At 43.4% G+C, this 23,501-nt stretch overlaps 2 protein-coding genes across 2 annotated transcripts in view; both read right to left on the bottom strand.

Annotated features, from left to right (window-relative positions):
• Positions 1-10,264: 10,264 nt before the first annotated feature.
• Positions 10,265-15,516, bottom strand: pam16 (presequence translocase associated motor 16). The gene is made up of 5 exons (XM_042318202.1): positions 15,390-15,516; positions 14,217-14,301; positions 13,889-14,025; positions 13,427-13,492; positions 10,265-10,436 (listed from the first exon to the last, which is right to left on the bottom strand). Exons 1-5 carry the CDS (start codon positions 15,390-15,392, stop codon positions 10,332-10,334), a joined length of 396 nt encoding a protein of 131 aa, XP_042174136.1. The 5' UTR covers positions 15,393-15,516; the 3' UTR covers positions 10,265-10,331.
• A 3,069-nt stretch (positions 15,517-18,585) lies between these two features.
• The window catches only part of coro7 (coronin 7), a 262,730-nt gene continuing 257,814 nt past the window's right edge, over positions 18,586-23,501 (bottom strand). Inside the window, 3 exon segments of the mRNA XM_042318189.1 lie at positions 18,586-20,781; positions 20,886-20,975; positions 22,391-22,482. Coding sequence (XP_042174123.1) covers positions 20,773-20,781; positions 20,886-20,975; positions 22,391-22,482 — 191 coding nt within the window. The 3' untranslated portion in view covers positions 18,586-20,772.

Genomic DNA, 23,501 nt, shown 5'->3' with positions numbered 1-23,501 from the left:
CACAGTACGTCCCCAGACCGCTGCTTTAAAGGTTACAAAGTGCTGTGAACACAATTGGACAAACTTCCTGTTTTATCGGAAGTGAAGTCAAACTGATTTAGAAGGGGATTATGGATGAATTGACTGCATCTCCTTACTCTAAATAGTAGGCTGGTGCTATTGGATGTCAATCAGAATGACATCCCACCAAGGAGCACACAACCCCCTTTTAGTCAGAACATCAACCCAGGCGATAGTGATGTAAACCTCACAACTGCTGCTAACCTCTCAACAACTCTCCTCAAACATGACCGAAACTAAACGTGAGCACTTTGATGACTATTTTTGACAATCTTTTCCCGATTCGGGGAGGGTGACCATCGTGGACCAGCCCTTTCCACAATGATATGTGACGGGCTTGTTGTTGCAAACTAGGGGCTTGTGTAAGGACGCAGAGCAGCTAAAGTCTTAGAAGGCAGACAAACGGTGTTATATCACCCAGCAAATGACCAATATTCTTCTTCTTCTTCATCACGGTAACGTCTATGGCACAGGTGTGGTTATGTACCCCCCTGGTGGACAGGTGAATTACTCCGGTCAGCCTCCCAGTCCAATCTATTATTGTCCACAACAACTCTACTTCTAAATGACACAGTGAATTAAGTACTGGGTATGAAAGGTCCACTGTTTAAGTAACACACTGTGTTGTGGAACAGTGTTTGAAGTGACCTTTCATTAAAAGCAGCTGTGTAAAACAGGTGGCTGTCCAGTGAAGAGTCCTGAGTCCTTGTGGAGTTGGCTGTTGGTTGCTTTGTCCCGAGTTCAACAGTCCCACATTGTGACAAAAAATATCCATCCTTGAGGGTAGACTGGGAGCTGTGTATCCTGAACCACGGGGTGTGTGACACAGGCTGATTGACACTATAGGACTGACTCAAACCGTACCGTGCTGGCTGGGATTTTCTGTTCACATTGTTCTGTTTAGCATGGTTCAGCATGATGGCGTAACCAGGCCAGGCTGCTACAGTTAGGCATGGTTTGGTCCTACGGTGTGAATCAGGCTTTACTGCTACGTACAGCTGGGCTGGTCACAGAACACAGCCACACTACAAACTGCCTCACTTCACTTTTCCAAGGAAGTGGGGTTAATTCACAGACTTTAGAACAATTGACTTATGTTAGAATCCGTATGGTTGGATTGATGCATTCAACATGCACTTATACTGTACACACCAATGTGTTTGTTACGTTTATCAAAACATGGACCTGCCAACTTGTACTTGTGGCTCTCTGGAAACATTCTCTTTCTCTTTCCATCTTCACTACCTTGGTTTTCCCTTCATTTACGCTCAGGCTTGAAATGGCCACCTTTCTCTGTGGACTCTGGGGTCCTTCCATAAGCTGGCGTCGCAGAGATATGATGGATGTAGAATGTTGAGTGAACCATGTTATGTGGGTATAGGAGGGGAGGTGAGAGGAGAAGAGGACAGGTGAGAGGAGCATCTCAACACAAGAAACATTCCCCTGAAGAGCCAAATACCCCTCCCCCTCTACTCACTCTCTCTCAATCTTTCTTTAAAAGTCTTACATTTCCATTGTCCATACGGTATGTCCAAACTTTATTTTCCATATGGTATGTACATACTTTATTGTCCATACTTTATTGTCCATACGGTATGTCCATACGGTATGTCCATACGGTATGTCCATACTTTATTGTCCATACTTTATTGTCCATACGGTATGTCCATACGGTATGTCCATACTTTATTGTCCATACGGTATGTCCATACGGTATGTCCATACTTTATTGTCCATATGGTATGTCCATACTTTATTGTCCATACGGTATGTCCATACTTTATATTCCATACGGTATGTCCATATGGTATGTCCATACTTTATTGTCCATATGGTATGTCCATATGGTATGTCCATACTTTATTTTCCATATGGTATGTCCATACTTTATTTTCCATATGGTATGTCCATATGGTATGTCCATACTTTATATTCCATACGGTATGTCCATATGGTATGTCCATACTTTATATTCCATATGGTATGTCCATATGGTATGTCCATACTTTATTTTCCATATGGTATGTCCATATGGTATGTCCATACTTTATTTTCCATATGGTATGTCCATACTTTATTTTCCATATGGTATGTCCATACTTTATTTTTCATACGGTATGTCCATACTTTATTTTTCATATGGTATGTCTATACTTTATTTTTCATATGGTATGTCCATACTTTATTTTCCATATGGTATGTCCATACTTTATTTTTCATACGGTATGTCCATACTTTATTTTTCATACGGTATGTCCATACTTTATATTCCATACGGTATGTCCATATGGTATGTCCATACTTTATTGTCCATATGGTATGTCCATACTTTATTTTCCATATGGTATGTCCATACTTTATTTTCCATATGGTATGTCCATACTTTATTTTCCATATGGTATGTCCATACTTTATTTTTCATATGGTATGTCCATACTTTATTTTTCATATGGTATGTCCATACTTTATTTTTCATACGGTATGTCCATACTTTATTTTTCATACGGTATGTCCATACTTTATATTCCATACGGTATGTCCATATGGTATGTCCATACTTTATTGTCCATATGGTATGTCCATACTTTATTGTCCATATGGTATGTCTATACTTTATTTTTCATACGGTATGTCCATACTTTATTTTTCATATGGTATGTCCAGACTTTATTGTCCATACGGTATGTCCATCGTTTTGAGAATAATTACAGTTATGGTAGTTTTTGTTAGTCATTTGTTTGTTCTGTTGTCATCGATGTTCAGACGAGACATTTTGTGATGTTGAAGTTTTGTTTGATATTTCTTGTGATGGCTGCTCTGTAAGTCAGCTTTCTCCCTGGGCTGGCCTGGGATATGGAGGGGCTGTAGGGATGATGGTCCTTCCTGTCCCGAACAGGGTTGTGTTCATTAGGACATGCAACAGAAAACAGAAAAACATGTTTTGTAATGGAAAAGTAGTGTTTCTGAGCATAGATTGTCCCTTAGTTTTTCATTCCGTTTGGTGCCTAATGAACACGACCCAGGTGAGTGGGGTCAGGGGATGGCCAATTTATAATAATAATCCTCACTGACAATCACACCATTATAGAAGAGGCCCTGTACAGATTCTCACTCTGTAGAGAGAGTACACACTCTCTGAGTCCATCTATTGGCAGGGTTTACCTCCAGACCCACACACTCTCTGATTCTATCTATTGACAGGGTTTACCTCCAGACCCACACACTCTCTGAGTCCATCTATTGGCAGGGTTTACCTCCAGACCCACACACTCTCTGAGTCCATCTATTGACAGGGTTTACCTCCAGACCCACACACTCTCTGAGTGCATCTATTGACAGGGTTTACCTCCAGACCCACACACTCTCTGAGTCCATCTATTGACAGGGTTTACCTCCAGACCCACACACTCTCTGAGTCCATCTATTGACAGGGTTTACCTCCAGACCCACACACTCTCTGAGTCCATCTATTGGCAGGGTTTACCTCCAGACCCACACACTCTCTGAGTCCATCTATTGGCAGGGTTTACCTCCAGACCCACACACTCTCTGAGTCCATCTATTGGCAGGGTTTACCTCCAGACCCACACACTCTCTGAGTCCATCTATTGGCAGGGTTTACCTCCAGACCCATACACTCTCTGAGTCCATCTATTGGCAGGGTTTACCTCCAGACCCACACACTCTCTGAGTCCATCTATTGGCAGGGTTTACCTCCAGACCCACACACTCTCTGAGTCCATCTATTGGCAGGGTTTACCTCCAGACCCACACACTCTCTGAGTCCATCTATTGGCAGGGTTTACCTCCAGACCCACACACTCTCTGAGTCCATCTATTGACAGGGTTTACCTCCAGACCCACACACTCGCTGAGTCCATCTATTGGCAGGGTTTACCTCCAGACCCACACATGATGTTTATGGTGCTGTCAAAGTGACCATGTGGTCCAGTAGATGGAGTGGTTGTGGTGGTATAAAGGCCCATAGCTACACAGACTGGACACATTAATCAGTGTCCAATTTACACAGCACCATCCAGAGGAGAAGATGGGTTCTGAACTTCTGAATGCAAACATAAAGGGCATCTGTTAGGCATTGGGTTTAACAGACCTAGGGCTAGGCTAGACGAAGGGTTTAACAGACCTAGGGCTAGGTTAGATGAAGGGTTTAACAGACCTAGAGCTAGGCTAGACGAAGGGTTTACCAGACCTAGGGCTAGGCTAGACTAAGGGTTTACCAGACCTAGGGCTAGGCTAGACGAAGGGTTTAACAGACCTAGGGCTAGGCTAGACGAAGGGTTTACCAGACCTAGGTTTAGAGGAAGGGATCCCCATGACAACATCAACTGAATTACAATATGAACATCTAAAATGGTGGGTAGCCTGGAGAGGAGGAGGAGGGGGGGTGAATGGAGAAATTAATGAACAGGGTAGAGAGAGCCCATCCCACCCTCACCAGGGCCTCTCGTCTCTGAAGTCCGCGCCCGCCCCGTTTCTCTCTCTCTCCTCTCCCTGCCTGATGCTGCCAGCCAGCAGGGAAACTAGGTCACTGAACTCTGTCTGCTCTCTGTTTTTTTGTATATAAATTAAAGCCAAAAGGCTGAACTCTCTCACTCCCTCTCTAGCCGGTCAGCGGTCGCCACAAAGCTTTTCACCAGAGGGTTAGAGTAAAAAACACACAAGCAGGCACACACAAACAGGCACACACAAACAGGCACACACACACACAAACAGGCACACACACACAAACAGGCACAAACAAACAGGCACACACATACACAAACAGGCACACACACACACAAACAGGCACACACACACACACAAACAGGCACACACACACAAACAGGCATATACACACACAAACAGACAGGCACACACAAACAGGCACGCATGCAGACAGACAGGGTAAAACACTAAAACATGCATGTGGCACTCACACACACAGTAAACAAACCCAGATATCCAGTATAATCCTCTCTGGCTAAATATGTTTGGGGTTTGTAAGGAGAGGGTTAAAATAAGTAATGTTGTGCAGGAGGCTGCAGTGCAGGAGGCTGCAGTGCAGGAGGCTGCAGTGCAGGAGGCTGCAGTGCAGGAGGCTGCAGTGCAGGAGGCTGCAGTGCAGGAGGCTGCAGTGCAGGAGGCTGCAGTGCAGGAGGCTGCAGTGCAGGAGGCTGCAGTGCAGGAGGCTGCAGTGCAGGAGGCTGCAGTGCAGGAGGCTGCATGCAGTGCAGGAGGCTGCATGCAGTGCAGGAGGCTGCATGCAGTGCAGGAGGCTGCATGCAGTGCAGGAGGCTGCAGTGCAGGAGGCTGCAGTGCTGTCTCTGACAAGACAAGGGAGGATTTGTGCTGTGCAGATTCACTGCACATTTCTATTTCTGCCTCGGCCACTCTTAATCACTGTGGTCACACACACACACGGAGAGTGCTCCACACATGGACACACTCTCTAGCCTCCTCTTTGGTGGCCAGCATTTCTATCTCCCTCCAGGCAGGCATGGTAGAAGCAAACCACCTCCATGTCAGTGGACCAACCTCCAGTGTGATTTCAGAGTCAGATGATGTCACCGGTAACAGGTGTTAATAAGTAGGCTAGGTTTCCCTGGCAACAGTGGAATCCTCAAACATGACTGTTCTCCCCAGTCCAATCCCCTCTGTCCTTTCATCCCTTCATCTCTCTCTCCTCCTCTGTCTCTCTTGCTCATTGAAGCCAGAGAGAGATAGAGGAGTGTTCTGGTAGCGTGGTCCCAGATCTGTTTGTTCAGTCTGGCGAATTCATGACAATGACAATAGGAGTTGGCTAGACAGCACAAATGGATCTGGGACCAGGCTAGGGTTCTAGGCTGCTGGGTGGAGAAAGCTGAAATTGACACGGATCCTATTCCAGGTTCCACATATTTCAATATAAAATAAGCTGTTTGAATCATTAACCCTTTGGGCACGTTCTGTCATGTAATGTTCTGCACTTTTGTCTTCCCCAGGAGTCTATATTATAGGGGATGTGCCAATTGCCAACAGTTGAAAATGTCAAATGTATAAGTCAACTGATTCTCAGTGGGTTGATATGGTTCTATAATTTGCTGGTTTTGAGGATCAATAGCAATAACTTTTATGTTGGATTTATGTTTTCTTTTTTAGAATGAACCCCTATCTGTCATAGTTGAAAAGAAGCGGTACTTTTTACCCGAAAGGGTTAAAAACAAGAAGCTAATTGACGCCAATGAATAATGAAGCTATAACGAGAGTCACAGTATGTGCTGAACACAGGAACATCTGGGGCACTAAATTGTGATAGCTAGCAATATTAGTGCCACTTACAAGGGATGCCATTCATTGACTGAAGTGCCACAGCAGTGCACAAAGGGTTAATTCAAGACTAAGGCCACCAGAGGCCTGTATCCAAGTTATTTTTTGCACATTTTTTGAGATATTTTAAATGTCAGTATTTTAAAACATATTCCAAGTGCCTTTTATTATAAGTGAAAATATAGAAGATATAAAAGTATATGAAAAATGAAATAAATATATATATATATGAATATATATTTTTTCCTGGGATCGTGTTCTCGAGGTTCTTGAACATGCTTCATTTTAGAGTTGTAAAAGTCTCCCATTGGTACAACATAGCTGTGTGCTTCTGTTTTAGAGGAATTTTATTACGATAATGTCAATGAAAGAAAATGTTTAATAAAGTCGCATTTGATACAATTTATTTGTCATTTTTCAGTTACTACATCCGGAGTGCTGCATAACACACACCACACCATATATAGTTTTTAAATCACATCTCAACTATATTTTAAGTGTTAAAAATGATTCCATGACAACTCAAGTTTATAACTGGCTTTTTAAAAGTGACCAGCTGTTGCCTCTGATGACATGCCCTCCAATGCTGAAGAGATGCTCCACAACTGAAAAGGATGCTTGAACATGTAGGTACTAGGCAGCAATTCTGCTCAGTGGTAGACAGGAACTGCTGTGTCTTTCGGAATTACAGAGAATCAGCCATTGGGATCAGCAGCAGATGTCAGATGTGGGTTGATGAGGTACTACAATCTCTGGTCTTGTGGCAAGTGCACCCTCTATCCATCACTATGGTTACTCCAAAATCTCTGTTGATTGGCTAAAGGGCAAAGATGGTGGATAAATTAAGATAGTTCACTCAAGCTGTTTACCATTTTACATGGTAATTTCCAGTCAAATTAACTGGGTGTGTCTCCCATAGAAACCAATGCAAGAGCAACTGTGTCTGGTCAACAGGTCTGGTCAACAAGCGTTTCCCAAACTCGGTCCTGCCCCCTTCGGTCCTGAAGTTCACAATGCATGTAGACCTATCATCATGTAGACCTATCATCATGTAGACCTATCATCCTGTAGAGCTATCATCATGTAGACCTATCATCATGTAGACCTATCATCATGTAGACCTATCATCATGTAGACCTATCATCATGTAGACCTATCATCATGTAGACCTATCATCATGTAGACCTATCATCATGTAAACCTATCATCATGTAGACCTATCATCCTGTAGACCTATCATCATGTAAACCTATCATCATGTAAACCTATCATCATGTAGACCTATCATCCTGTAGACCTATCATCCTGTAAACCTATCATCATGTAGACCTATCATCATGTAAACCTATCATCCTGTAGACCTATCATCCTGTAGACCTATCATCATGTAAACCTATCATCATGTAGACCTATCATCCTGTAGACCTATCATCCTGTAGACCTATCATCATGTAAACCTATCATCATGTAGACCTATCATCATGTAAACCTATCATTCTGTAGACCTATCATCCTGTAGACCTATCATCCTGTAGGCCTATCATCCTGTAGACCTATCATTCTGTAGACATCTCATCATGTAGACCTATCATCCTGTAGACCTATCATCATGTAAACCTATCATCATGTAGACCTATCATCATGTAAACCTATCATCCTGTAGACCTATCATCCTGTAGGCCTATCATCCTGTAGACCTATCATTCTGTAGACATCTCATCATGTAGACCTATCATCCTGTAGACCTATCATCCTGTAGACCTATCATGTAGACCTATCATCCTGTAGACCTATCATCATGTAGACCTATCATCCTGTAGACCTATCATCCTGCAGACCAATCATCATGTAGACCTATCATGTATGTAGACCTATCATCCTGTAGACCTATCATGTATGTAGACCTATCATCATGTAGACCTATCATGTATGTAGACCTATCATCCTGTAGACCTATCATGTATGTAGACCTATCATGTATCATGTATGTAGACCTATCATGTATCATGTATGTAGACCTATCATGTATGTAGACCTATCATGTATGTAGACCTATCATGTATGTAGACCTATCATCATGTATGTAGACCTATCATGTATGTAGACCTATCATCATGTAGACCTATCATGTATGTAGACCTATCATCTTGTAGACCTATCATCATGTAGACCTATCATGTATGTAGACCTATCATGTATGTAGACCTATCATGTATGTAGACCTATCATGTATGTAGACCTATCATGTATGTAGACCTATCATGTATGTAGACCTATCATGTATGTAGACCTATCATCATGTAGACCCATCATGGTCACTTGTTTTCTGGTGACAGGTAGGACTACATTGCTGCAGCATAGCCTATGATACGGTAATATAAGGACCGAATGGCTTTTGGGGTCACCTAATTTGTTTTGTTGTAAAGATATATATCTTTTAATTGTAGCTGCAGTGTTTGAAAACAGCCTATCACTTGAACATCGCTGCTTTAAATCAGTGCACAAGCGAGCACTCTCTTGCGGTCTTTCTCAATTCCATTCAAATTGCATCCAAAATAGATAATATAGGTGGTGATATAGATGTCCTAGCCTACCTCTTTCAGGTAGTACATTCAATGCAGTATTTGTGTAATATTTAAGTCATGAATGATAGGTTATGCATAATAACTTAAAAGGCATAACCTCTGTCTCTTGCACTAAACGCACGCACCTGTGCTCCGCTGGCCTCTACTTTAAAAAACACTGCTTAGCTCTTGGAGTCTCATGTAGGAAAAGCTAGACTAGAATAGCTTGCTGGACTTTTTGTTGTTGTTGCATTTCTTATACCAATAAACTATTCAAAGAGGGATGCAAGCTCTTGTTTGCTGAATGTTAAATACAGCAGCCAATAGAACTCACGGGGAGTTTGAAAGAAGAGCGAACGTGTGATGGTGGAAGTCTATAGCAGATATTTATTCAGACCCATAACCAGTCAATCTTCGTGAAGAGAAGTAAAAGCCGTCTGCATCTAATTCTAGTCCTCTATTATGCAAACATGTCATTAGAATGATAAAGATACGGACAACTTAACGTATTTCAATTAACTGTTGAAAGCAAGGATGGAAGCAACAAGAGAGAAAGAAGTAGGAAATAACATTCTGGGATTTATTTATTTTTAAATTCAAAATTAAATTCGCTAGCCTACACATGTAACTGTGTAGGTAGCATGTGCTGCACCAGAATTGCATGTTCTCTCCCAACTTTATCATGAATTTACGAACACACCCGTCGTAAAATGTCTAAAAAACAATTTCTTATTCTAGCAAGATGTTGCATAGCAACAGCATCAACTTCCGGTAGACAGCGCTAGTCTAAGCGCTAGTATGCTCAACTGAAAGAATACTGTTTGATTACACTTACAGTATACTAGAATGAACTCATTCTCATTAAGTATGTAGTATACATGTTGTTACTATGGGTACTTGAACACGGCTCTTATTTGTATGCGGTTTTATTAACTAAATGATAAAAAAATATTACATTGTTTTCAAACTGCTATGTAAACAGGTGGTGATTAAAACAGGTGGGGAACCCTGAATGGCAGGTCAACACAGACGATCATATACGTATTGGATAATGGCACAGGATGGCTCTACTAGTAACAGAAACTGCTAAATTCTTCCATTATGGAGGCTTACACTGCTGTGACCAACCACACAGTGGCAGCATTGTGATATAGATGTGACCCAGGTCTAATTCACAGGTTGTGTTCATCAGAGCACAATGCGGAAAATTAAAATAAGTGTTTCTTATTGGCCAATTCCAGGAATAGAACCTCCCCGATTCAGTCCGGTTTCTTCCGTTTGGCGCATAATGAACACGACCCTGATCTCGTAAAGAGTCATACACACAACACGGGTTGAGAAAAGGATAAGGCTTTTATTGAGGGTATAATTTACAGTGGGTGGGGTAGGGAGGGGGGTGGTTCATGTTTCTGGAGTCTGTTGCTTCTGCTCTGGTGGGGGTTTGGGTTGACTGTCCTGTGTCTTAATAGAGAGCTCCTCATCCAGACGCTCCTTCGCTCTCACCACCTTCAAATACACATAGGGACGGACACACACACACACAAGCAGACAGGACACACACACACACACACGCAGACAGGACACACACACAGGACACACGCAGACAGGACACACACACACACGAGACAGGACACACACACACACACGCAGACAGGACACACACACGCAGACAGGACACACACACACACACGCAGACAGGACACACACACACACACACACGCAGACAGGACACACACACACACACACGCAGACAGGACAGGACACACACACACACGCAGACAGGACACACACACACACACACACACAGCAGACAGGACACACACACACACACGCAGACAGGACACACACACACACACACACGCAGACAGGACACACACACACACACACAGACAGGACACACACACACACACACACAGACAGGACACACACACACACACGCAGACAGGACACACACACACACACACGCAGACAGGACACACACACACACACGCAGACAGGACACACACACACACACACGCAGACAGGACACACACACACACACGCAGACAGGACACACACACACACACACACGCAGACAGGACACACACACACACACACACACAGACAGGACACACACACACACGCAGACAGGACACACACACGCAGACAGGACACACACACACGCAGACAGGACACACACACACACACACGCAGACAGGACACACACACACACACACAGACAGCAGACAGGACACACACACACACGCAGACAGGACACACACACACACACACGCAGACAGGACACACACACAGCACACACACACAGGACACACACACACACGCAGACAGGACACACACACACACACGCAGACAGGACACACACACACACGCAGACAGGACACACACACACGCAGACAGGACAGACACACGCAGACAGGACACACACACGCAGACAGGACACACACACGCAGACAGGACACACACACGCAGACAGGACACACACACACACGCAGACAGGACACACACACACACGCAGACAGGACACACACACAGACAGGACACACACGCAGACAGGACACACACGCAGACAGGACACACACGCAGACAGGACACACACGCAGACAGGACACACACACACACACGCAGACAGGACACACACACACACACGCAGACAGGACACACACACACACACGCAGACAGGACACACACACACACACGCAGACAGGACACACACACACGCAGACAGGACACACACACACACGCAGACAGGACACACACACACACGCAGACAGGACACACACACACACGCAGACAGGACAACACACACACACAGCAGACAGGACACACACACACACACGCAGACAGGACACACACACACACGCAGACAGGACACACACACACACGCAGACAGGACACACACACACACGCAGACAGGACACACACACACACGCAGACAGGACACACACACACACGCAGACAGGACACACACACACACGCAGACAGGACACACACACACAAGCAGACAGGACACACACAGACAGGACAGACAGGACACACACGCAGACAGGACACACACACACACACGCAGACAGGACACACACACGCAGACAGGACACACACACACACGCAGACAGGAGACACACACACACACACAAGCAGACAGGACACACACAATTAATTGATCAAAATCCTTAGCAGTGCACCTCAATACATGGCAAGTCATATTTGTCTACTGTTCTGTTATCATAATGATACATTGACATTGTAAATATTCATTTAGGCTACCACTGGATCTGGCATGTGGTGTCCTAATTAGAGGTCGACCGATTAATCGGAATGGCCGATTACAAGTTTTTTTTTTTACACCTTTATTCAATCTTTATTTAACTAGGCAAGTCAGTTAAGAACACATTCTTATTTTCAATGACGGCCTAGGAACGGTGGGTTAACTGCCTCGTTCAGGGGCAGAACGAGCAGGCTCATAAGCATTCATTCAAACAGAACTTTCATGCATTTTGCCAGCAGCTCTTCGTTGTGCATCAAGCATTGCGCTGTTTATGACTTCAAGTCTATCAACTCCCGAGATGAGGCTGGTGTAACCGATGTGAAATGGCTAGCTGGTTAGCAGGGTGCGCGCTGATAGCGTTTCAAACGTCACTCGCTCTGAGACTTGGGGTAGTTATTCCCCTTGCTCTGCATGGATAACGCAGCTTCGAGGGTGGCTGTTGTCAATGTGTTCCTGGTTCGAGCCCAGGGATCAGCGAGGAGAGGGAAGGAAGCTATACTGTTACACTGGCAATACTAAAGTGCCTATAAGAAGATCCCTCTCTATACAAATGGTATAGAGAGAAATAGTCCTATAATTCCTATAATAACTACAATCTAAAACTTCTTACCTGGGAATATTGAAGACTCATGTTAAAAGGAACCACCAGCTCTCATATGTTCTCATGTTCTGAGCAAGGAACTTAAACTTGAGCTTTCTTACATGGCACATATTGCACTTTTACTTTCTTCTCCAACACTTTGTTTTTGCATTATTTAAACCAAATTGAACATGTTTCATTATTTATTTGAGGCCAAATTGGTTTTATTGATGTATTATATCAAGTTAAATTAAGTGTTTATTCAGTATTGTTGTAATTGTCACTATTACAAATATTACTCTGTATCGTCTTTTTTTGGTCCTCCAATAATCGGTATCGGCGTTGAAAAATCATAATCGGTCGACCTCTAGTCCTAATATAAGGCATGATCATGATAGTGACTACAGGTCTGTGCGCTATCATCAGGACAGCTCTGTGCAAGGCTCTGTACAAGCACCAAAGAGGTATGAAACCCAAGAGACTCAACTTGGCATTATGCCTTATGAATACCTCAAGGAGGTGGTCTGAGTCTCCATGGATACAAGGAAGCAATTGCTTGTTGATTCACATGGGTTCAAGCCTCTCTGGCACTAATAATCACTGACTCGCACAGAGATGGTTCGATACTGTAAATTGAACAATGAACCTCACCTTGGACTGTAGATAGAAAGATCCGCCCACCTCCTTGTCATTGACTTTAAAAAGGTGTTCATAGTTCTGTTGACAAAGTACAACAGGTCAGTCATGAACAGGTTGGCTCCACCAATGGCCTAATATGGAAATACATTTACAACCATATACACACACTTGTCTGTCTTGGATGTAGGCCACATGAAGGAACTTCCTGTCTTCTAAATTTGTAAGTGTGACCCTGTCCAGGAAACCCTCTAGCCTGTGCCCGACCCCATAGACACTTTGTAAATGACTGGACAGGGATTAACGACATGCAACATCTCCTCCTAGCCTGTTAGGGGACAAGATGGAGGTAGCGGCACATTGTTAATACCCATCCAATCATCTGTGTGCCATGAAGTTCCTAGAAAAAGGGGCGAGGCAGGGACAGGGCCTGTGTTCTCTGGGTGTTGTCTTCAATGTACTTCAAAGTGTGTGTACCTTCTGGAGCTCCTCAGGGGTGAGCGTGGCGATATTGAGGATCTGCTGGGCCTCCTGTAAGGTCATCCCAGTGAGACTAGAGGCTGCTGCTGACTGCTGTCCGGCACGCCCCCTGGCCTCCGCTGCAGCTTGACTGGCTGCAGACAGAGACAGAAGAGACCGGGTTGGTCACCTTCTCAGGTAAGGAACATTTATGCAACAGTTTGTTTCTCTCTCAGAGACAGGTAGAGAGACAAAGACATATTTAATTGCCCTAAATGAGACATGTTTTCACAGTCCATTTTACATTGAAATACCATACAAAAGCATCGTTGAGTGAGGAACATACCTGCATATTCTTGCCGCAATGCACGCGCAAACGCCCGTCCTACTACCTGCGCCCCCATGACAATGATCTGCGCAAGATATTTCGCCTACACAAAGACGAGAGATTGTTAGTTCCAATTTATGTCAACAGAAAGCAACAGTCCGGTTTGGCTCAAGAAGGCCTAGTCTCGCGACAGATTACAGCTCATAATGAATGAATGGCGACCGCAATGTAAACAAAACCCACTTCTCCCCCTCAGAGAGCATTAGACCTGATTAGTTTCAGGAACATTGTGTTGACAGGCAACATTGTGAACCAGCCATAGTCATACTGTTACAGAAGTATTAGATCAGACAGAGCGGGCAAAGGTAGAGCAGGTCTGAAGCACACAGTGACTGTGAATGACACGCAAATGTGCCTCAGGATTTTGTCACGATATCTAGGTGCATTTAAATTGCCATAATAAAATTCAATAGTATTCGTTGTCTGTAGCTTATGTCTGTCCATACCATAACCCCACCGCCACCATGGGGCACTCAGCAAACCGCTCGCCCACATAACGCCATACACGTGTTCTGCGGTTGGGAGGCCGGTTGGACGTACTGACAAATTCTCTAAAATGACAGAGGCGGCTTATGGTAGTGAAATGAACACTCAATTATTTGGCAACAGCTCTGGTGGACATTCCTGCAGTCAGCATGACAAATGCACGTCTCCTCAAACCTTCAGACATCTGTGGCATTGCGTTGTGACAAAACATGCTGTTTAAACAGCTTCTTGATATGCAACACCGGTCAGGTGGATGGATTATCTTGGCAAAGGAGAAATGCTCACTAACAGGGTAGCAAAACATTTGCACACAACATTGAGAAATAAGCTTTCTGTTCATATGGAATATTTCTGGGATCTTTTATTTCATCTCATGAAACATGGGACGAACACTTTACATTTTGCGTTTATATGTGTGTAGTTAGCTCGCTTATTAAAGCAACAATATGAGCCAGCTACCTAACGTTAGCTACAAAGATAGAAGACATATCAAGGATACACTACGGTTGCATAAGCTAAATTAGATAGCCAAGATTGGCAAGGTGTGCGGGCTATAGCAAGAGCAGCAAGCAGCGTTTCTCCTTCACAGTTTCCCTAATCATGACACAGCTATTCATAGCGTTTCAAAATACAAAAATATCTCACCATTGCGTTTATCCGATTATTTACAGTACAGTACACAATAAGACCGTGGAGGAGCACGGCGTTTTCACATGTACCCCCATCAAGGTCGCAGTAGGTTCAAAGTTCAAGGGCCAAACTGAACAAAGATATTCGAGTTTGGTGAAGATCCACAAACCGGTGCGCTCTCTGTATAAAAATACTGCTCTCTAGTGGATGGCTGTTTAAATTGCACCAATTTTCATTGCACAGCCTTCATCATCACGTCTTGCCAGCAGACCAGACTTGTTTGGTTACAGCTAGCTGCACTAGGCTCGGACAGCATGACCTCAATCCAGGGATGAGGAATATATTGTACTACGAATTGTCCCATTGTTGCACCGGAAAGATTGAGCGACTGCAAATTTTTCCGGAAAGCTGGCCTTTTTATCCTCATGCTAGGTGCTTTGAACAACAATGGACAGTCAGCCAATGAGGCTCAGTGCGTGCTGTCATTGCGCTGTGGAAATGTCAGTGACTAATTGATAACATTGCCTGTTTTTGCAGTAAGCAGGTCCCCTGTACAGTACCTGCGCTGGTGAGGGGAGTAGGTTAAGTCAAGGTGCTGGAGGTGAGCTGAGGGCCCTAAAGTGATTATAAGTGATTTTAGTTGAGATTTCCTATTTAAGATTCCTATTTACCACGTATCCTCCAAGGAGATGTTTTATTGTCTCATGTGCAAGAGATTATTACTATGTTACTTTGTTTCAAAAAGTACCTTGTATCCTCTAAGGAGATGTTTGATTTAAACCATTAGCTTCTGAGTACTCAGATGGTAGTAATGTGTCACTAATCACAGTGGCTGCAGTCCACCATACCATGATCTACACCTACCGAACACCAGGCTTGCCAGTCATTCATCAGTCCTGTTTGGCAATAGGTAAACATCATTTCATTCACTTCATTGTTCCTTTCCCATTGTTTTCATTCAAGTGACATAATTGCTTCTGTTATCTTTCTCCGGATATCCTATTGTGGCCTGAGTTGGAAACAGTATTACCGTTGACATTATATTCTAAAATGATACAAACCACCAGGGGGACATCTGTTATTGCTTTGTACATGATTTTCATGAATTAGAGACATACTTGAGTGTTTTTCTCTCGTCTCCGTCAAGACAATAGGATTAATAATAGCTATATTAGCTTACATTAGAATGTACTCTGGAACTAGTGGGAGGGAATTCTAATGCCACTGAATCATTTTGAATGAATAGAGGCCAGGGCCCTCAGCAGAGCTCAGTCCATGCACCTCGACTTAAACTACTCTCCTCATGGGCACAGGAGACCTACTTACTGCCAAAACAGGACTCAGTCTGGTCTTCATACTGTGCTGTATAGCAATGTTATGAATTTGTCATTGTGAATTCATTAGCTATTGTATGTAGTGTTTTTGTCCCTAGAAATGCTTTGTAAACATGAATGACGATGTGATATGGTGTATTTGTTAAGACAGTGTCCACCAGTTATGTTTTCGGAGCTCGAACAAAGAAATAAACAATTCAACGACAACCATGTTCTTGTGTGTGGCTGTTTATTGCCTTTGTTAATGCACCCTTGACAACAATGACATGGATTACCAATGAATTACTGTACTTCAAACGAGCATCCATAGTTGGGGGAAAGTTTGCCATACTAAGCCATTCCCCCCCCCAAGGGACGACGTTCAACACAAGTTCTAGTGCCATTAGCATGAAGACGAAAAGGGCAGCTTTCGGAAAAACTACAGTCGTTCAATCTTCCCGGTGTAACAGTTGGGATAATGGGACAATTCGGAGTACAACACATCCTGGATTGAGGTACTTTTTCCAGGCCATATCTCACGCCGGCTCTGCGGTGTCTTGATCTACAGTCATGCTCTCCGACCCCAGTGCAGCTCCGTGTAAACAAGCGTAACGGTAGTGTAGGAGCCATTTTGGCCTGTTTGAGTTGTGTATCTGGTATCTGTCAAGGGTCATTTTTACTTGTTTTGTACACTAGAGGGCACTATATGTTGGGGTCATGGGTCACTGGTCATGTGTGTATATAATTAGCACAGGTGACCAAGAAGGGTTATCAGGTGAGAAGAGAGCACATACAGTTATTACCGTATCACAGATACAGCTTATAGAGTCCATCTCTCTGTACCCTTTTCTACAGGAATGTGTTTTGGAGCCATTTATATACGCAATAAATGAAACTTCACCCCAAAACAGTAATGTTTGGAAAGCTGATTCTTGTGGAATAAATGGAACTTCACCCTAAAAGAGTAATGTTTGGAAAGCTGATTCTTGTGGAATAAATGGAACTTCACCCCAAAACAGTAATGTTTGGAAAGCTGATTCTTGTGGAATAAATGGAACTTCACCCCAAAAGAGTAATGTTTGGAAAGCTGATTCTTGTGGAATAAATGGAACTTCACCCCAAAACAGTAATGTTTGGAAAGCTGATTCTTGTGGAATAAATGGAACTTCACCCTAAAACAGTAATGTTTGGAAAGCTGATTCTTGTGGAATAAATGGAACTTCACCCTAAAACAGTAATGTTTGGAAAGCTGATTCTTGTGGAATAAATGGAACTTCACCCCAAAACAGTAATGTTTGGAAAGCTGATTCTTGTGGAATAAATGGAACTTCACCCTAAAAGAGTAATGTTTGGAAAGCTGATTCTTGTGGAATAAATGGAACTTCACCCTAAAAGAGTAATGTTTGGAAAGCTGATTCTTGTGGAATAAATGGAACTTCACCCTAAAAGAGTAATGTTTGGAAAGCTGATTCTTGTGGAATAAATGGAACTTCACCCCAAAACAGTAATGTTTGGAAAGCTGATTCTTGTGGAATAAATGGAACTTCACCCTAAAAGAGTAATGTTTGGAAAGCTGATTCTTGTGGAATTAAATGGAACTTCACCCCAAAACAGTAATGTTTGGAAAGCTGATTCTTGTGGAATAAATGGAACTTCACCCTAAAACAGTAACGTTTGGAAAGCTGATTCTTGTGGGCGTGTGACGGACAGCTCTCTCCTGTGTCAGTGGCAGTTCATAGGGAAGCACCACTACAGGTGGAGTCAGAATCTCCTGGCAACATCATGATATAAGTACATTTACTAGTTTACCCCTTTTTCTTTGAGATTAACAAACATTTCCCCCTTTAAACATACTTTTGTTTTAAGCAACAAATTGAAAGACAAAGAAATGGCATGTGTACAAGGTTCAAACAGTTGTTTATTGCAAGGCAACATGAACATTCCCACAAAACCATTATTCATAAGACGGACAGAGAAATAATGCTTTATTCAAAGTATAAAAGAGATTTTTCTTTTTGTTAATTTCCCAAAGAACAATGTAAGACATCTGAGAGATTGCAGGCACAAAACACATGACAAACACACAATCACTGACACCAACAATATCTAGGCCCTACAGTCAATGCATTGGTGTCTGTTCCCTTTTCAAGTACTCCACAATGGCTGCGTTTACACAGGCAGCCCAATTCTGATATTTTGCCCAGGTACTGGCAAAAAGCTCTTATCTGATTGGTTTAAAGACCAATTAAAAAACATGACAGAATTGTACTGCCTGTGTAAACTCAGTGAGTCTGACTACTATTCAAGAATGCTTGGTTGGTTCCAGTCTTTCTGTCATTGTAAACAACATGATTGGTTCGATCAGACTTGGATTAGACTATTAAAAGTATTGCCTTGTGCTGTACTAGTCTTGATCATGGCTGCTGTGATTGCATCATATAGTAATAATACTGTAAGTTATTAAGAAAAAGTAACAAAATGATTGTTTACTACAGTATAATAAAAGAATGAACTCCTTTAGTGAGGAATACTTCAATAACAGTCTTAAGACGAAGTGTTAACATATGAGGTACAGGAATTCCAGTTATACAGTCTATCAATGTAGAAAGAAAGGTACAGATACATACTACTTCCCACCACATTACAACCTCAGAGATCCACAGACACACTCCTGTACAACTCCCACAGGGGGTGTTTTGGCTTTTCAATACATGACACCCACATGTAAGAACGTCACACACATTTTAAGAGTCCCCCAAAACAGAGCGCAGCCCCGATGCTATAAACTATCTCCCAAGATCTGCTGGCTGAACTAAGATATGCACCTGGGTCACGTTCATTACGGCACGCAACGGAAAACGTTTTGAAATGCTTTGCAACGGAAAACAAAAATCCAGGTAATCCCTCCCTGTTTGAGGTTGTTTTCGTCCGTTTGGTGATTAATGAACACGACCCTGGAGTGGTACAGGACTGTTAGTAGGTCTTTATCACTGGCCAGAGAATGAAGCTACCTAAACAACAAAACACTATTCTATTCCTATCAATAGAAGCCAGCCATGCTTTAACCTGAAGGCTGTTTACCCTGTTGTACCCTGTCTGTGTGTTTTTGCTGTGTGTTGTTGAGATCGTATGGGGATACCACAGACCATCCAACATCCACGGACTACAGGAGCTGGAGGTGCAGATGGGATATCCAGGTGGAGTGTGAGTCTTTGTGTGTGTGTGTGTGTGTGTTAATGTATAGTGATGCAAGGAGGTGGTAAATCTGGAAGACCATAGATACTGTATTCAGGTGCATGCGTTTGAGCTTTTCATAGTTACTGTGTTTAGAAGATTATGGACTATGGTTCATATTGGCCCATAAAAAAGCAAGCAGTGGTCTAGTCATTATTATTATGACACAGGTGTAAGGTTAGGAGTTGTGACAGACACACAGGTGTAAGGTTAGGAGTGGTGACAGACACACAGGTGTAAGGTTAGGAGTGGTGACAGACACACAGGTGTAAGGTTAGGAGTGGTGACAGACACACAGGTGTCCATCCATTGTGGCGGTAAGGGCTGGGTTGTAAGGGAGTGTTGGGAGTCATTTAACTATCTAGCCTGGTAGGAATGTTAGCTATTTACAGTACAAGGCAGCTGCAAGTCAAAGGTCAAATTGGGGTGAGGTTGCCTTTAACAACAGACCTAGGATCAGATTCCCAAACCCCAGTCCTACCTTTAAACATTATGGGGAGGAAAACATATCTGATCCTGATTCAGTCAATGGTTAGAGGCAACATCTACTTACTCAGAGTATTAGAGGATGATACGAGGATATGGGAGGTAGGGCTGCAAAAGTCTGGTAACTTTCCCTAAAATTCCCAGGAAAACAAGCAGGAAATCCAAGAATTCTCCAATTGGTATTTCTGGAAAACCTAGACATTTTGTTGACAGAATTTTACAACCCTAATGACAGGTTAATGTTATGCGTTTGAGAGATGTTCTTTTGACATAGGACACATCAGTGGCACACAGGAATGACACGTTTCAGTCCAACAGGCCCTTGGCTACTGCTGGACCCTGATTGGTCCGCAAGGCAACACACACTAGTCACCCTGAAAGACACAAGAGCATGGGTAAATGTGTGTGTGTGTACATTTGTGTTTGTGTGTGTGTGTGTGTGTGTCTGTACATTTGTGTTTGTGTGTGTGTCACTCACCCACTCATCGTCTTCTACTCCCTGGAAGGACTCCTGTGGTAGAGGGTTGTCGTCCATGTTCCCCAGCTTGCCTATCATGGCACTCAACAGCTGTAGTACAGACAGATGGTTAACACACTATAGTCCCACTACTGACTAGTGGTGAGTACCAAGACAGATGGTTAACACACTATAGTCCCACTACTGACTAGTGGTGAGTACCAAGACAGATGGTGAACACACTATAGTCCCACTACTGACTAGTGGTGAGTACCAAGACAGACGGTTAACACACTATAGTCCCACTACTGACTAGTGGTGAGTACCAAGACAGATGGTTAACACACTATAGTCCCACTACTGACTAGTGGTGAGTACCAAGACAGACGGTTAACACACTATAGTCCCACTACTGACTAGAGGTTAACACACTATAGTCCCACTATTGACTAGTGGTGAGTACCAAGACAGATGGTTAACACACTATAGTCCCACTACTGACTAGTGGTGAGTACCAAGGCATATGGTTAACACACTATAGTCCCACTACTGACTAGTGGTGAGTACCAAGACAGATGGTTAACACACTATAGTCCCACTACTGACTAGTGGTGAGTACCAAGACAGATGGTTAACACACAGATGGTTAACACACTATAGTCCCACTACTGACTAGTGGTGAGTACCAAGACAGATGGTTAACACACTATAGTCCCACTACTGACTAGTGGTGAGTACCCATATCCCTCATTTAACATGATATCAATATGAGCAAGACATATTGAGATATCGGTTTGTCCTTGTTGTTAACCTACACTATTAGGTAATCGACATTCATGAGTCTTGCAGGCACAAACGCTCTCACAGGCTCTCAACAGCATAGTGAACTGGCTGCTGAAGGTCCTTCAACTGGCTTCCCATTGTATTCAAACTGGTTAGGTAGGTCTATCTGCTACCAGGATATTTACGTCTAGCCCAATGGAAAATCTGCAAGCAGTTGTCTGGACTTCACAAAGCCGTGGAAATGAACAGAAAACGAAACATTCATACATGATGTAGATTTTCCCATCACTACTAATAACTATTCACACTATTACCGTGACAAAACAGTCACCAAGCTTCTAGGTAGCTGCACTCACAGAGAAATACTCCCTAAGATAAGATGCTTGTACACGTTCAGATTAGGGATGCAGGATATATGGGTGATATGCTGACCTATATAACGTAGGTACATGACGTAATGACACCAGGAAAAAGGTGGCGCTACACGTGCAACACAGCATTCCTAACCTATCCCACAATGCCTCTTGCACTGAGATGCAGTGCCTTAGACCACTGCGTCCATGTGTGTGTGTTAACTATTTAACTTAAAAGGCTGCAATTTAAAAAAAAATATTGGTAGCATTTTTTGGGGGCAAGGAAAACATCAGATATCGGTATTGGCCAAAAATGTCTTATCAGTGCATCACTTATTCAGATAGTAGCAACACACACACACACACACACACACACACACACACACACACCTCATCTTTCTTCTGCTCGTCAGTCTTCTCCTCCAGGTAGTGAGAGGATGGAAGGTACTTTCTCACTTGGACCTCCTTGGGCGCCTCACTCACTGAGAGGACAGACAGACAGATGGAAAGACAGAAACAGTGACAGTGAGACCAGAGAGTTGGGAGGGGTTGTGTTAGAATGGCAGTGGGCCACTGTGTATATCCAGGGTTGTGTTAGAATGGCAGTGGGCCACTGTGTATATCCAGGGTTGTGTTAGAATGGCAGTGGGCCACTGTGTATATACAGGGTTGTGTTAGAATGGCAGTGGGCCACTGTGTATATACAGGGTTGTGTTAGAATGGCAGTGGGCCACTGTGTATATACAGGGTTGTGTTAGAATGGCAGTGGGCCACTGTGTATATACAGGGTTGTGTTAGAATGGCAGTGGGCCACTGTGTATATACAGGGTTGTGTTAGAATGGCAGTGGGCCACTGTGTATATACAGGGTTGTGTTAGAATGGCAGTGGGCCACTGTGTATATACAGGGTTGTGTTAGAATGGCAGTGGGCCACTGTGTATATACAGGGCTGTGTTAGAAATGGCAGTGGGCCACTGTGTATATACAGGGTTGTGTTAGAATGGCAGTGGGCCACTGTGTATATACAGGGTTGTGTTAGAATGGCAGTGGGCCACTGTGTATATACAGGGTTGTGTTAGAATGGCAGTGGGCCACTGTGTATATACAGGGTTGTGTTAGAATGGCAGTGGGCCACTGTGTATATACAGGGTTGTGTTAGAATGGCAGTGGGCCACTGTGTATATACAGGGTTGTGTTAGAATGGCAGTGGGCCACTGTGTATATACAGGGTTGTGTTAGAATGGCAGTGGGCCACTGTGTATATACAGGGTTGTGTTAGAATGGCAGTGGGCCACTGTGTATATACAGGGTTGTGTTAGAATGGCAGTGGGCCACTGTGTATATACAGGGTTGTGTTAGAATGGCAGTGGGCCACTGTGTATATACAGGGTTGTGTTAGAATGGCAGTGGGCCACTGTGTATATACTGGGTTGTGTTAGAATGGCAGTGGGCCATTGTGTATATACAGGGTTGTGTTAGAATGGCAGTGGGCCACTGTGTA

This window comes from Oncorhynchus tshawytscha, unplaced genomic scaffold, assembly GCF_018296145.1.
Source record: "Oncorhynchus tshawytscha isolate Ot180627B unplaced genomic scaffold, Otsh_v2.0 Un_contig_8974_pilon_pilon, whole genome shotgun sequence".
Lineage (NCBI taxonomy): Eukaryota > Metazoa > Chordata > Actinopteri > Salmoniformes > Salmonidae > Oncorhynchus > Oncorhynchus tshawytscha.
Note: the sequence above shows the minus strand (reverse complement) of the source record. Positions and strands in the feature narration are given on the sequence as shown.